Source organism: Chrysochloris asiatica, unplaced genomic scaffold (genome assembly GCF_000296735.1).
Source record: "Chrysochloris asiatica unplaced genomic scaffold, ChrAsi1.0 scaffold00506, whole genome shotgun sequence".
Classification (NCBI taxonomy): domain Eukaryota; kingdom Metazoa; phylum Chordata; class Mammalia; order Afrosoricida; family Chrysochloridae; genus Chrysochloris; species Chrysochloris asiatica.
The window spans coordinates 233,786-247,803 of NW_006409024.1; the positions used below are offsets into that span (position 1 = coordinate 233,786).

The 14,018-nt window shown below is 39.3% G+C and overlaps 1 protein-coding gene across 1 annotated transcript in view; it reads left to right on the top strand.

Annotated features, from left to right (window-relative positions):
• CNTNAP3 (contactin associated protein-like 3) overlaps window positions 1-14,018 on the top strand; it is a 243,023-nt gene that overhangs the window by 153,846 nt on the left and 75,159 nt on the right. The window contains exon 13 of the mRNA XM_006877478.1: window positions 8,111-8,238. Coding sequence (XP_006877540.1) covers window positions 8,111-8,238 — 128 coding nt within the window. The remainder of the gene's footprint in view (window positions 1-8,110; window positions 8,239-14,018) is intronic.

Genomic DNA, 14,018 nt, shown 5'->3' on the forward strand with positions numbered 1-14,018 from the left:
CCCCCCCCCAAAACAAAACAAAACAAAAAACCCGATTGGCTATTGTAATCTATAATAACTGGAAAAGGAGAGGAGAGAGTGAAGAAAGAAATCTGTAGCCTAATATGAGTATGACTTTAATGTCCTCTTTCAGCTTTTTGCCTTTAAGGCCATCTGATAAATTTCAAGATGCCACTGTTTGTTGTTATGCTGTACTTCAGGATTTTATTTTTGGCCTTTTTTGTTTTTGTTTTTGTTTTAAACTCACTCCCTCTCCTCACCTCATTCTGGCCTTTTCCCTATTAATAAAGAGTTCAGGGCCGGCTGTTCCAGTTTTAAGTAGTTTGTAGTGTAGTGGTTACTTATAAGTCCAGGAAGTCCAAGCTCAGAAGCTCAAAACCACCAGCTGCTCCACAGGAGAAAGACTAGGCCCCCTGATATGGCAAAGATTCACAGCCTCAAAAATCCTACACAGGGTAACTATGAGCCAGAACCGATTCCCAGGCACTCAGGTAGCAAGAAGGGCAAGTGCCTCTAAATGCTGAAAGGATCTGTACTCATGCGTAGTGGAAGAACCCTCCAGTGTTGGGGGAGGGGGGCTGTCCATTAGCTCAGGCACCCCTCTAGTCACCAGAATGGAGGTGTGCAGACAGCCAATGAACAGATACCAAAAATAAAGACATCAGAACAAAGCAAAACCAAACAGATAGTATTGCCACCTTTGCTCCGAGGTACCTGCGGTTGTTAATTCTCAGCGTGTCTACTTGCTCCCCCTGCCTGGCCTCCTTGTTTGGTTTTGCCCAAGTTGCTGGTTTAGGGCTGCGGAGACTGGCAGATTCTAAAGTATGGGATTTCTTACTTCTACTACAAGTTCCACTAGCTATAAGCCTTCAAAATTTTTAAATATTCTTATCTATGTGGTTCAGAGTTTTGGAGCTCTGCTCTGAACCCGCTTCATCTGGTATTCTGTGGTATTGCTGACAGAAACTTCACTACACCTCTACCCTATGCACCACCAAGCCCTGCCTCCCTATAATATTTTTTAAGTAAAACTAATAACTTGATCTTATAGACACAGAAAATAAAAAACTATAATTTTCTCAAGCATACATGGCACAGTTTTGAATGTTCTGACTTTTAAACCCTTTATAGGGTTTCCAAGGAGCAGTTGGTGGGTTTGAACAACCCATTTTGTGGTTAGAAGTCCAGTAGTTATTCTACAGTGCCATACCATGAAAACTGGTGACCCAATATTCCATGAAGCAAAACAAAAAAGGTAAAGAAGAATGGGTATCTGACAGATTATTCTCCGATTAAACTACATGCATTTTTGTTGTTAGGTTCTATCAAGTTAGTTCCAACTCAGAATGACCCTGTGCACAGCAGAATGAAACATTGCCTGGTCCTGTGCCATCCTCACAATTTATAAGCCTCTTGTTGCAGCCACTGTGTCAATCCAGATCATTGAGGGTCGTCTTCTTTTTCATTGATTATTTCCCAAGTAATGATGTTCTTCTTGAGGGACTGATCTCCCCAGTAAATGTTCAAGGTATATGACATGAAGTCGTGCCATCCTCACTTCTAATAAGTATTCTGGTTGTACTTCTCCCAAGACTGATTTGTTCATTCTTCTGATAGTCCATGATATAGTCAATATTCTTTACCAACTTCCTAATTCAACTGCATCAATTCTGTCTCCTGTATTCACTGTCTAGCATTTGCATGCATCTGGGGCACTTGAAATTGCTCTCACTTGGGTCATAGTGACACATTTGCTTTTTAACATTTTAAAGAGGTCTTTGGCAGCAGATGTACCCAGTATATATGGTGTCTGATTTTGTGACTGCTGGTTCCATGGGCCTTGATTGTAGATCCAAGTAAATTGAAATCCTTGACAACCTCCATCTTTTCTCTATTTTCCATGATGTTGTTTGTTGGTCCAAATTATGAGAATTTTGGTTTTATTTTATGTTTGGGTATATAATCCATGCTGAAGACTGTAGTATTGTTCTTAATCAGAAGTGTTTCTATACCTCTTCATAATTAATTAGAAATGAATAAACTTTTAAAAAATTCTTGGCTCAATTCAAAAACAAAAGATTGAAAACAAAGATAATATTATTCATAGACAATATGGTTGTCTACAAAAAAAACACTCAAGAATATATAGAAGTATTATAATTAATGATAGCAAGTCTACAGAATCTTACCAACTTAACAAAAATGAATTCCTATAAAATAATTTATTTTAAAAAATATAGTAACCACTTGTAAAAGGAACAAAAGCACTTGATAAATATGACAAAAGTATACAAGACTTTTATGGAACAGAAATCATATAACTCTTATAAGAAGGACTAAATAAATAGAGAGCTATACTACTATGGGAGTCCTGGTGTGGTGCTGTAGGATAAGCACTGGACTGCTAATAATGACAAGGTCAGTGGTTAAAACCTACCAGCTGTTCCTGGGAAACCTTATACAGGGTTGCTATAAGTTGGAACTGACTTAACAGCACTTAATGACAACAAACAACACATAGTATGAAAGTAATTTATAAAAATGTTGCTACTAAAGTTTTAGTTCATACATATATGGCTTTATCCCAAACAAAATGTGTTTAAACTTGTCTCTAACTTGCAGACAAGTTCCTTTATTAATAACCTTGTCTTATTCCTTGATATGGCACTGTAGGTTAAGCACTGCACCACAAGGTCAGTTTGAACTGTAAGGTCAGTGGTTCAAACCCACCCGCCACTCCTCAGACAGGGTTGCTATGAGTCAACTTACATGACAGTACTTAGCAACTCTGTTTATGGTGTCTTAAAAAAAAAAAAAAAATAAGGCCGAATCGTAACAAGGGCTTGCAAGGGGATCTGTTGGACCAGTGAAATTCAAGTAGTTCAGAAAGCTATAGTAACTGTACGTGGGGGCCCCAAAGGAGTTATCTTGATAGATTTTCTTGAAGGACACAGGATAATTGTGGCTACTTATTATGAATAAATGTTAAGAAAACTGAAAACTGCATTGGAAAAAAGACCAAGAAAGTTGGGCCAAGGAATTTTTTTTTCCCCCATCAAGACAATGCATTTGCTCATTCTTTGAGGGTAGCAAGGGCTGTCCTATCAATATTTTGTTGGGAAACCCTACTCTGTCTACCCTACAACCTTGATCTCTACCTTTTAGACTTCTTTTTGTTCCCTAAACTCAAAGAGCATTTAAAAGGAAAATAACTTGAGTCCTTGGAGGTTGCCAAAGCTGCTGCATCACATTTTGACATGGTGTAAACCGAAGCACACAGAATCCTTCAGGGAATGGTTAGAGAAATGAAAACACCTACTTCAGAATTACATGTTGTTGTTAAGTGCCATTAAGTGGATTCTGACTCAGCAACCCTGTGTAGGGTTTTCTGAGGAGCAACTGGTGGGTTTGAACCACCCACCTTGTGGTTAGCAGTCCTACAGTGTCACACCTGGACTCCTCAGAAGTATATAGACCAAGAATATGTTGAGAAATAGTTGTTTCCCATTTTGATATTTTTGTCTAATAAAGGTTTCTATGATTTTGGTACACAGAGTCACTGTACCAAGAAGAAATGGTTGCTGTCCAACCATTTCAAGAGGTAGCATATGATCAAGAGCCAATGGTACTGAAGGAAGAAGTGCAAGGTGCTTTGAAGGAATTGGCAAAGAACAAGGTTCCAGGAATTAATGGGATAAAAATTGAAATCTTTCAACACACTGAGGAAGCCTTGGAGGCACTCACTCATCTATGTGAACAAATTTGGAAGGTAGCTAGCTACCTGGCCAACTAACTAGAAGAGATACATATTTTTTCCCATTCCAAGAGAGGTTACCCAACAGAATGTAGAAATCATTGGACAGTATCATCAATATAACATGCAAGTAAACTTTTTGCTAAAAAATAATTAGAACATGGCTGTACATTGACAAGGAGCTTCCAGATGTGTATGCTGGATTCAGACAAGGATGTGAAACCAGGGATGTCATTGCTGACATCAGATGGATCTTGGTTAAAAGCAGAGAATACCAGAACGATGTTTACCTGTGCTTTACTGACTATGCAAAGACTTTAGACTGTGTGGATCATGACAATCTATGGACAACAGTGCAGGGAATAAATATTAAACACTTTATTGGATATAATAATTTTGTATAAATGAGTATAAGCACTTAATTGTGCTTATGAGTGACCTGTACATAGACCAAGAGGCAGTTGTTCAAACAGAATAAGGGAGTACTGAATGGTTTAAAATTAGGAAATTGTGTACCAGGGTTGTATTCTTTCACCATATTTATTCAATCTGTATGCTGAGCACATAATCTGAGAAGCTGGATTATATGAAGAACGTGGCATCATTGGAGGAAGACTCAATCTGTGATATGCAGAGGATACAATCTTGCTTTCCTGAAAGTGAAGATGACTTAAAATACTTAACTAATGAAGATCATAGACCACAGCCTTTGCTATGGTTTTAACTTCCATGTCAACAAAATTAAAATCCTCACCACTGGACCAATAAAAATATCCATATAAATGAAAAAAAAAATGGAAGTTTTCAAAGACTTCATTTTGCTCAGATCAACCATCAACAATCATGTAAGCAGCAGTTAAGAAATCAAACAACATATTGCACAAGACCTCTTTAAAGTGTTGAAGAGCAGAGATGTCAGCATGAAGACTAAAGGTGCTCCTGACCCAAGCCATGGTATTTTCAATAACTTCATATGCAAGTGAAAGTTGACAGTGGATAAGGAAGACTGTAGAAGAATCAATGCATTTGAGTTATGGGGTTGGAGGAGAATATTAAAAGTACCATCAACTGCCAAAAGAACAAACCACTCTGTGTTAGAAGTACAGCCAGAGTGCTCCTTGGACACCAGTAAGTTCAGACTTCATCTCTCATATTTCGGGCATATTATCAAGAAGGACCAGTCCCTGGAAAAGAATACATATTTTGTACAGTGGAGGGTCAGAGGAAAAGAAGATCACCAATGAGATGGATTGGCACAGTGGCAGCAACAATTGGCTGCAACATAGTACAGGACTGGACTGTTTAATTCTGTTGTGCATAGGGTCCATATGAGTCAGTAACGACTTGATGGCACCTAACAATAACAACAATGATTTTGCAGCTATACTTTTGACTTACTTAATTTTCCTATACATAATTCAAGGGTGGCACTGTAGGATAAGGTCAGCAGTTCAAACTCAACAGCTGTTCCTCAGAAACCCTATGCAGGTCGCTATGAGTTGGAACCTACTAGACAGTACTTAACAACAACAGTAATTCAAGGGTATCTCTTCCCCAAATACATTTGTAGCTTCAATTTAATCCTAAACAAATGCTAAATACTCTGGATATTTTATGAATGATGACAAGATGATTTCAAAGTTTACATGGAAAATCATTGGTGCATAGCAAACTAAAACAAGTCTGAAGATGAAAAGCAAACTGGAAAGATTAGCCCTACCAAACATCACTGTTATATAAGATCATAGTAGTTAATACAGGATGAGTTTGCTAAAGGGATGAACAAATAGGACTGTGAAACTAAGTACAAGTAAGTATTCCAAATATGTTACTTCAGGATGATGGTGTTTATGCTGTTACTAACCCATCTTTTGCCCAGACAATTGCTAAATGTGATGATTGATCAAAAAATTTCCCCTCTAGCTTTCACAACAACCCAAAGTAGTTAAGGCTATGTGGTGCCTCAAGAGTCCACTGAAAACAGTAGTTAGGAAAAATTTCCACAGCATTGGGAACTTTAAAAAAAAACCCAAAACAATATTGAAGGTTTGGAAGCCCTTTTACTGAATGTTTAAAATTGTTGTGAGGCATTGTCATGCCTAGATGTAAATGTGGAAAAATGAAGAAACAAAAGAAAATTGAGATTATGGGGTGACTATGGCAAAATGGCAAACACCTGCATAAATGCATGGATAGTTGGAGTATTTACACAAGAATTGTTAAAAATTCCCTCACATTGAGTGTACTTCGTAAGCAACCAAGGAATATGAATCTATTACATCATCTGTCTTAATCCACACATCATGCCTCATGATGTTATGTATGTTCAGGACTCTGCATGCACTCTCAGTGCAAAAGACAAAATTAAAATGCAGCTTAAATGGTTCTTTAAAATTCAAGGATCCTCAAAGAATAACTAATCCAGTTACAGTTTTCCTTTATAGACTATCCTACCAACATAGCACTCACAGCAATTCAAACAGTTATATGTGGTGTTTAAAAGTAGGCTGATACTCAGCATCAGGGAATAGTTTGGTGGGCCATCCCCACATTTAAAATAAACTTCAGACAGGGTAAAACTCTTAAATAGCATACATTTTTAAAAAATGTTTTATTGTGAATTATGTGATAGTTTACATGGAAGAACATTAGTTTTACGTTCATCTTATCATATATCATTTCATTGCCATGGTTACAATCCCCTCCATGCATCATCAACCAACCAAACGGTATGCACTACAAGCCTGCTCATAGCACATAGCTCCTTTCCCTCTCTGTGTAAGTCCCCAACTGCTCCATCTCTCCACGTCATCATCTCTGCCTCCATCTCAGGCATCACTGCTTCTCTGGGTAGGGTCCAGCTCTCTGCTCTTCTCCCTTGATGGTCCCAGGGACCTCTGCTCCTAGACTGCAAAGTCAATCACTCCCCTCCTTTTGCTACAAAATATCTTCCTTTACATTTCCAACCCTCACAATCAGTCCTGATAACAGTTATTCACTATTGTATCACAAGAGACCTATCCGCATTTCATTTCTTCAGCTCTGCCTAGACAGATTGGATACTACTCAGTGGAGATTCTACCTTCTTTCAAATAGCATAATTTTAACTGTTAAACTTTAAAGGAATCTTTTGATATCTAAATAAAATTGTAATAAGTAAATAATTCAGTTGTTAAGACTTTTGCTTAGCTTTTACTTTGAACCATATGAAATTGCTGATTTCTTTATTTACAAAAGTAACAATTTCAAAAGATTTGACCTGTATACACAGGATTGAATGACAGCTGTGGAATAGTTAGGAATTAAAACTTACTTGGTTCTACACTGATATGTTGTTGTTGTTGTTAAGTGCCATTGAGTCGGTTCTGACCCATAGAGACCCTGTAGAGGGTTGCTGAGGAGCTGCGGGTGAGCTTGAACTGCCGACCTTGCAGTTCAAATGGCTTTGCAGTCTGGCGCTTTTAACCAGGACTCCACACTGATATAGGGCTTCAGAAAGATAAACTAGGTAAGCTAAGCTGTTACTTCTCCAGAAATTAAAAATACATATTTAATTGAGGTGCGCAATTTAAAAAAAATCTGAACATGTTGCAAAATATAGATAAATCCTTGTACTTGACCCAGAGAGGAAATAGGAAATCTTAACTCCAGTCTATACGAGAACCATACGTATTAATGTTACCCCACATATTGGCTTATGGGATGATATTATTATTTATAATATTCACTAGGTTTTCTAATGATACCAGTGATGTTTTTTATGTCCACATTGCCAACACGCAGGGACTTGTCATTAAGACATGCCGTGTTTGTCCAGTGATGGATGGTGGCAGGCCTTGAGAACACACTTTTTAGGCATTCACCCATTTATGAATTTTAAGAGTGCATTGTATCATGCTTTCATCTTGGTTTTTAATCAGGATTTTGTTTTTAAATGTATGAAATGTCAACGAGTAACCCCAATAAGAATTTCTAAATATTTAATGATAAAAATCCAAAAACCTAAACATTATCAGTTAGTTGGTTTTTCTTGCTCATACTTAATACTAGTATTTGGAAATTTTGTATTTAAGTACTAGACAGTGGCTAAATTTAAAAGTACAGTTGGTTGCTTAATCAAGTTAAAAATGTAATGTCCTGCCTGGACCCATAACCCTGTTTATGAATCGGAGTATCTGTTTTCAAATGATCTCATTAAATATGTTACTATGTGTGTAAATTTTCACATGAGCAGTTCAATTTCCCTATTTGTATTTGTGAATTTAGTTTAAGACCTCTTGAACTGCAATAAGATTGTTAGTTATTTATCTAAGTGGTACTCAGAATGATGTTAAGGTAGTTGTTGCTGTTTTCCAGGGCCAGTGACACAGTAGTCCTTTCCCAAAAGGAGCACCTGCCAGTCACTCAGGTCATGATGACAGACACTGGCCGACCGCATTCTGGAGCAACCTATACCCTGGGGCCTCTGCTCTGCCAGGGGGACAGTAAGTAGTGGCAAGTGCAACAATCTTTACTCCTATAGTACATGTCAGTGTTTTATGAGCAGTTTCGCTGACTAAAAACACCATCTACCCTAATCATCTATATGCCATTAGGAATGTATTAACTTAGAAGAACAACATATTGTTAATGTAATTGCAAAAAAATTATATTACCTCTATGTTATAACCTCTTATATATTTTTTCAAATCAGATTATTATTGTGAAGACTAATTGAATCATCTGAAGTGTTATTTCATACTCTCAGCAAACATTTAATGTATATCCACTGGGGTGGTGGCGCTGTCGGGTGAACCACTGGGACCGAAAGGGTGGTTTGAACTGCAAGACTGGCAATTCAAACCTACTAGCCGCTTCTCAGAAATCCTATGTAAGGTTGCTATGAGTCGGAATTGACTTGTAAACACTTAACAACCCAATAACAAGTACTGGACCCTTTGTTCAGTTGGTTGTCATAGTTATCTAAAGCTGCTATAACAGAAATAACTACAAATGAGTGGCATTAACCAACAGAAATTAATTTTCTCATAGTTTAGTAGATCCCTTAACTTTCTCTAATGACCTCATTTTACCAAACCCTTGTGTCAGAGTAGAACTGTGCTCCACAAAGTTTTCTGTGACTGAATTTTCGGAAATAGACCATCAGGCCTTTTTGAATCAATCCAGGGCTCCAATTCAAAGGAAAGGCTTTCTCTTTTGGTTCTGGGAGATGGTCCAGGTTTCTTCAGCTTCTATTCCCTGGTTCTTTGGAGATATTCTTGTAGCATGGCATCTGTACCCCCCACCCCCACCTCATTTCTGCTTTCTACTTGCTTATTTAACCTCTAGGTATGGCGCTGAGGGCTGATGTGCTGGACTGCAAAGTCGGTTTGAACCACAACGTTGGTGGTTCAACCTCACCAGCCACTCCTTGGAAACCCTATACAGGATAGCTATGGATTGGAACCAACTAAATGGGCACGTAACAACATATCTCAAAAAAGATATTACTTAAAGATAAACACTACCCTAATCCTTTTCATTAACATAACAAAGACAACCCATTCCCAAATAAGATTATAATAATAGGCATAGAGGTTAAGGTTTACAATACATGTTTGGAAGTCACAGTTCATTCATACATTTCATACTTTGGCTCCCTGGAATTCATGTTCTTGCCACATGCAAACCACATTCACCCCATCACATCAAAAGTCTTAAATCAGCTCCAAATCTAAAACCTCATCTTATAGATCATCTGAATACAATATGGGTGAGACTTTAGGCATATTCCATATTGGGAAACCGCCCCCCCTTTTTTTTTTCCTGTGGGATCTGGGATACAAGTTATCTGCTTCCACAGTACAGTGCTGGGGTTGCATAAGATAGACATTTACATTACAAATGGAAGACATTGGAGGAGAAGAAGGGATAACAGGCACCAATCAAGCCCAAAACCCAGCAGAATAATTTGCATTCAGCCTCAGGGATATGGAATAATCCTCTGTTCTCTGTGACTATCTGAATATTGGCCCTGCCCTCCAAACTGGGTGTTTGCTGTGCTCTCAGAAGACTCCTTGCTTTGGGCTTTAGCCCTGCCTTCCAGGCCCACTGGACTGACCATTCTCTTCCTTGCCCATCTGAGTGATACCCCTACTCCCTTGATTACTTCAGGCCTTATTTCTGTTCCTTGACCATGACAACACTGACTCTCAGCTTTGGGCAACAACCTATCCTCTTAGCCAAACTGAAGACAGCCTCACACTCCAGAACTGAGTTGGTGAGGTCTGATTCTCTGAAACCTAAGAGGCCATGGCTCAACTTTAAGAAACCTCAAAGGCTGTAACCTCACCTTTGCTCCTTCCAGCGGTTCTGCAGAGATCACCAAACTGCTACAGAGATGGTTCTTTTCTTCTCTTGTAGACAACAGATGTAGCTGCTTTTAGCCTGTTTCCTTCCTGTAGAATTCTAGGATGCAGACAGCATTCTTTCTTTTCATTCTATCTCTGTCTCTTTCAGTCCACACTGATGGGTTTTGTACTGCAATGTCTTCATTGCTGCATTTTCCCCACTTCCATTCACAAGTAGACCCAGGTGGTCACAAGCGAGCATATTATACTTCTCATGGGTTTCCTTTGAGTTTCAGTCCTAGAAGAGGGTTTTCCCTGATGGGCTGAATTGTCTTTCCTTGATGTCTCCAAAGCAAACAGCTTGCTTGATATTCCAACAGCTAAACAGTCTGCTTTTTTCCTGCAGGTCTTTCTTTCAATAAAAATCTTACGTTCTCCTAGAAGCTCTGATTTAGTTTGCATATATTTTCAAGTGGGAATGTCCCAACTCAGAAGGTTCTGAGTGAGGGTCAGGATACCATCTAATGGCCAATAATCTATACAGGCTTAACAGGAAGCCTATTTTCCTGGGCAAATTATATTTCCCCTTTTAGCAAATCCAATCTGTTACAGGCTGAAGGTGGGCTTACAGGCTTTCCAGAAGCACATTTAACATCCACAGTTCTGGCAACATTCTGTTGCTGACTTGAATATTTCTTTTCTACGATAATAGAGACTTTCTCTGTAGCTCTCTTTAGTTTCTTCTGAGCCCTCATCAGAACTGCCTTTGATATCCATAATTCTACTAATAGTCTCTTCAAGACAACTAAGCTTTTATTGTTGTTAAATGCCATTGAGTTGGTTCTGGCTCGTAATGACCCTGCATAGGGTTTCTGAGGAGCAGCTGGTGAATTTGAACTGCTGACCTTGTGGAATGTAGTCCAGTGCTTATCCTACAGCACCATACTAGGAGTCCTAAGCTTTTACTATTGTTGTTGTTATGTGCCGTGGAGTCGGTTCCGACTCATAGTGACCCTGTACAGGGTTTCCGAGGCTGTAAATCTTTACGGGAGCAGAAAGCCTCATCTTTCTCCCGCGGAATGGCTGGTAGTTTCGAACTGCTGACCTTGTGGTTCACAGTCTGATTCATAACCACTACGCTACCGAGGTCCTTAAGCTTTTACTATTAGGCAACATAAATTCATCTAGCCTCTACCCATACCAAATTCCAAAAACACTTTTACATTTGTGTTGGTTATCTAGTGTCCTGTGGTGGTAATGTAGGATAAAGCACTGACCACAAGGTCAGTTTGAACCACAAGATAAGTGGTTCAAACTCACCAGCTGCTCCTTGGAAACCCTATATAGGGTCGCTCTGAGTCAGAACTGACTTGGTGGTACTTAACAACAACAACTATAAGAGAAATACCACAAATGGATGCCTTTAGCAAATTTGTTCTCACAGTTTAGGAGGCTAAATGTCTGAATTTAGGATGCCAGCTCTAGTGGAACACTTTCTTTCTGGGGGAAGGTCCTTATTTGCTTTCAACACCCATGGGCCTTGCATTCCTTAGAGATCCCCATGTGTGTTGGCATCAGTCTTCCCCTGGGTCTAGGAGGTTCTAAGCACAGGGTCCCCAGAGTCAAAGGATGCGCTCCACTTCCAACTCTTCTTCCTTGGTGTAGTGAGGTTCCTCCCCTTTCTGCTCCTCATCTCTCCTTTTATATATGAAGCAAAGATATGACTTAAGAGTGTGACTTGAGTAAGGGTGTTACATATACAAGAGTTTGACTAGAGTCACACCCTCTTGTAAGGCTGTGTCTCAAGGTATACCTACATTTATCCTGACTCATGAACATATCCTGTTGTTAAGTGCCATCAAGTCAATTCTGACTCTTTGAGACCTTGTATGAGGTTTCTGAGCAGCTGATCAGTTTGAATCACTGACTTTGCAGTTAGCAGTTCACTGCTTACTCTACAGCGACACACCAAGACACCTGTTAAAATATTGAGGATAATTACATCATATCACAAAATGGGGGACAACAGTACAATCCTGGGAATCATAGTCTAGCCAAGTTGATACATATTTTAGGAGGACACAACTCAATCCATGATAGATAATTTAGCTGTTTGTTAGAGTAGCACCCCCACCTCTCAGTATCAAATTTTTAGTTACCTAGTGCTCCTTTAACAGAAATACCACAAATGGGTGGTTTTAATAAAAAAAATAATTTATTTTGCAACAGTTTAGAAGGCTAGAAGAATTAATTTACTGTGCTGGCTCTTGGGGCAAGCTTTCTCTCTCTTTTGGCTCTAGGGGTAGGTCCCGTCTCTTCAGCTCTGTCCCCTGGTTCCTTGGAGATCTCCATGTGGCTTGGCATCTATCCTCTCCCATTTCTGCCTCCTTGCTAGATTGTTTAACCTCTTGCATGTGTCAAGTTGGTGGTGTGGGTTTTGTATTGGATTGCTAATTGTAAGTAAGATCAGTGGTTGTACCCATCAACTGCTTCGTGGAAGAAAGATAAGCCTGTCTACTCCCATGAAGATTTTCAGTCTTGGAAACCCAATATAGGGTTACTGTGTTAGAGTCAACTTAATGGCAGGGGAATCTTTTTGGAGCTCTCTCCAAAAAGTAATTGACTCAAATCATAGCCTACATGAATTCTTCCTCATGAATATAACTAAGACAACTCATTCCAAACTCTTCTTTCCTGGTGTAGTGAGGTTTCTCCCTTACTACACCATTATAAGCACAAGCATGTTGTTGTTTAGTGCTTTGGAGTCAGTTCCATCTCATAGATACCCTTTATAGTGTTTCCAAGGAGTCACTGCTGGGTTTGAAATGCCAACCTTACCATTAGCAGACCAGTGCTTATCCTACCTTGTCCCACCAGGACTCCAAACCACAGGAGTAGAAGTTTGGATTTGCAATACAAGTTTTAAGGGGGGCACAATTCAGTCCCACAAATTTTAAGGGGGACACAATAATAGTGCTAATGCTTATAATTGGTAAGATAATTAGAAAATGAGACAACAGAGCATATGAAGATCTGTTCATCAGTCCTTCTGGAAATTCTGAATATCTACACTGGAAACCTGACTGCTTCTAACTCCACCTACATCTCTACTACCTTCAAATTACTTCCTATCTTCTTTTCTCTCTAAAGCTAAACTGAGATCTGTGTTCTAGTTCCAATGTCTCACCTTAAAGATTTCCTTAAATATATTCTACTAATCCCTTGCCTCAACTGGAGTCCTGGTGTGTGACACTATAGAATAGGCATTTGACTACTAACCACAACATCAACAGTTCAAACCCATCAGCCACTCCTCAGAAGCCCTATCCAGGGTTGCTATATGTCAGAATTGATGCCACAGAACTTAACAACAACAATTGTCTCCACCATTCCCCAGAAACAGCTCTTTCCCCATCACTGGTGGCCTCTGTGTTGCTTGATCTGCTTGTTAGTTCTCAGGCTTAGTCTTAATTGACTTGCCATCGACTGTAGACACATTTGATGATTCACTTCCTCTCATGTACTACTTTCTTTACTTGTCAACCTGCTTTCACAAATTCTAGTTTTCCTCATTTCTAGTCTTCTTTCCAGGAGTGTGGTGGCTCCGTAAGTACTGGGCTGTGAAGCACAAGGTTGGCAGTTCGAGCCCACCAGCCACTTCATATGAGAAAGATGAGGTTTTCTGCTCCTCAAAGATTTAATACCCCAGAAACCCTATGCAGGATTGCTATGAGTTGGAACCTTTGACAGTACTTAACAACAACAATTTTTCCTCCCAGCCTTCCTTCATCTTCCCTGAGGGACAATGTTTCAGTGTTCCAAGGTTTTGTCCTCCGTGTCCTTCTGTCTCTGAACTCCATTGGTGATCTTGTGTCATAGTCTTATATTAATGATGCCTATATTTATCCCTCAAGCACGGTACTCTCCCTAAACTC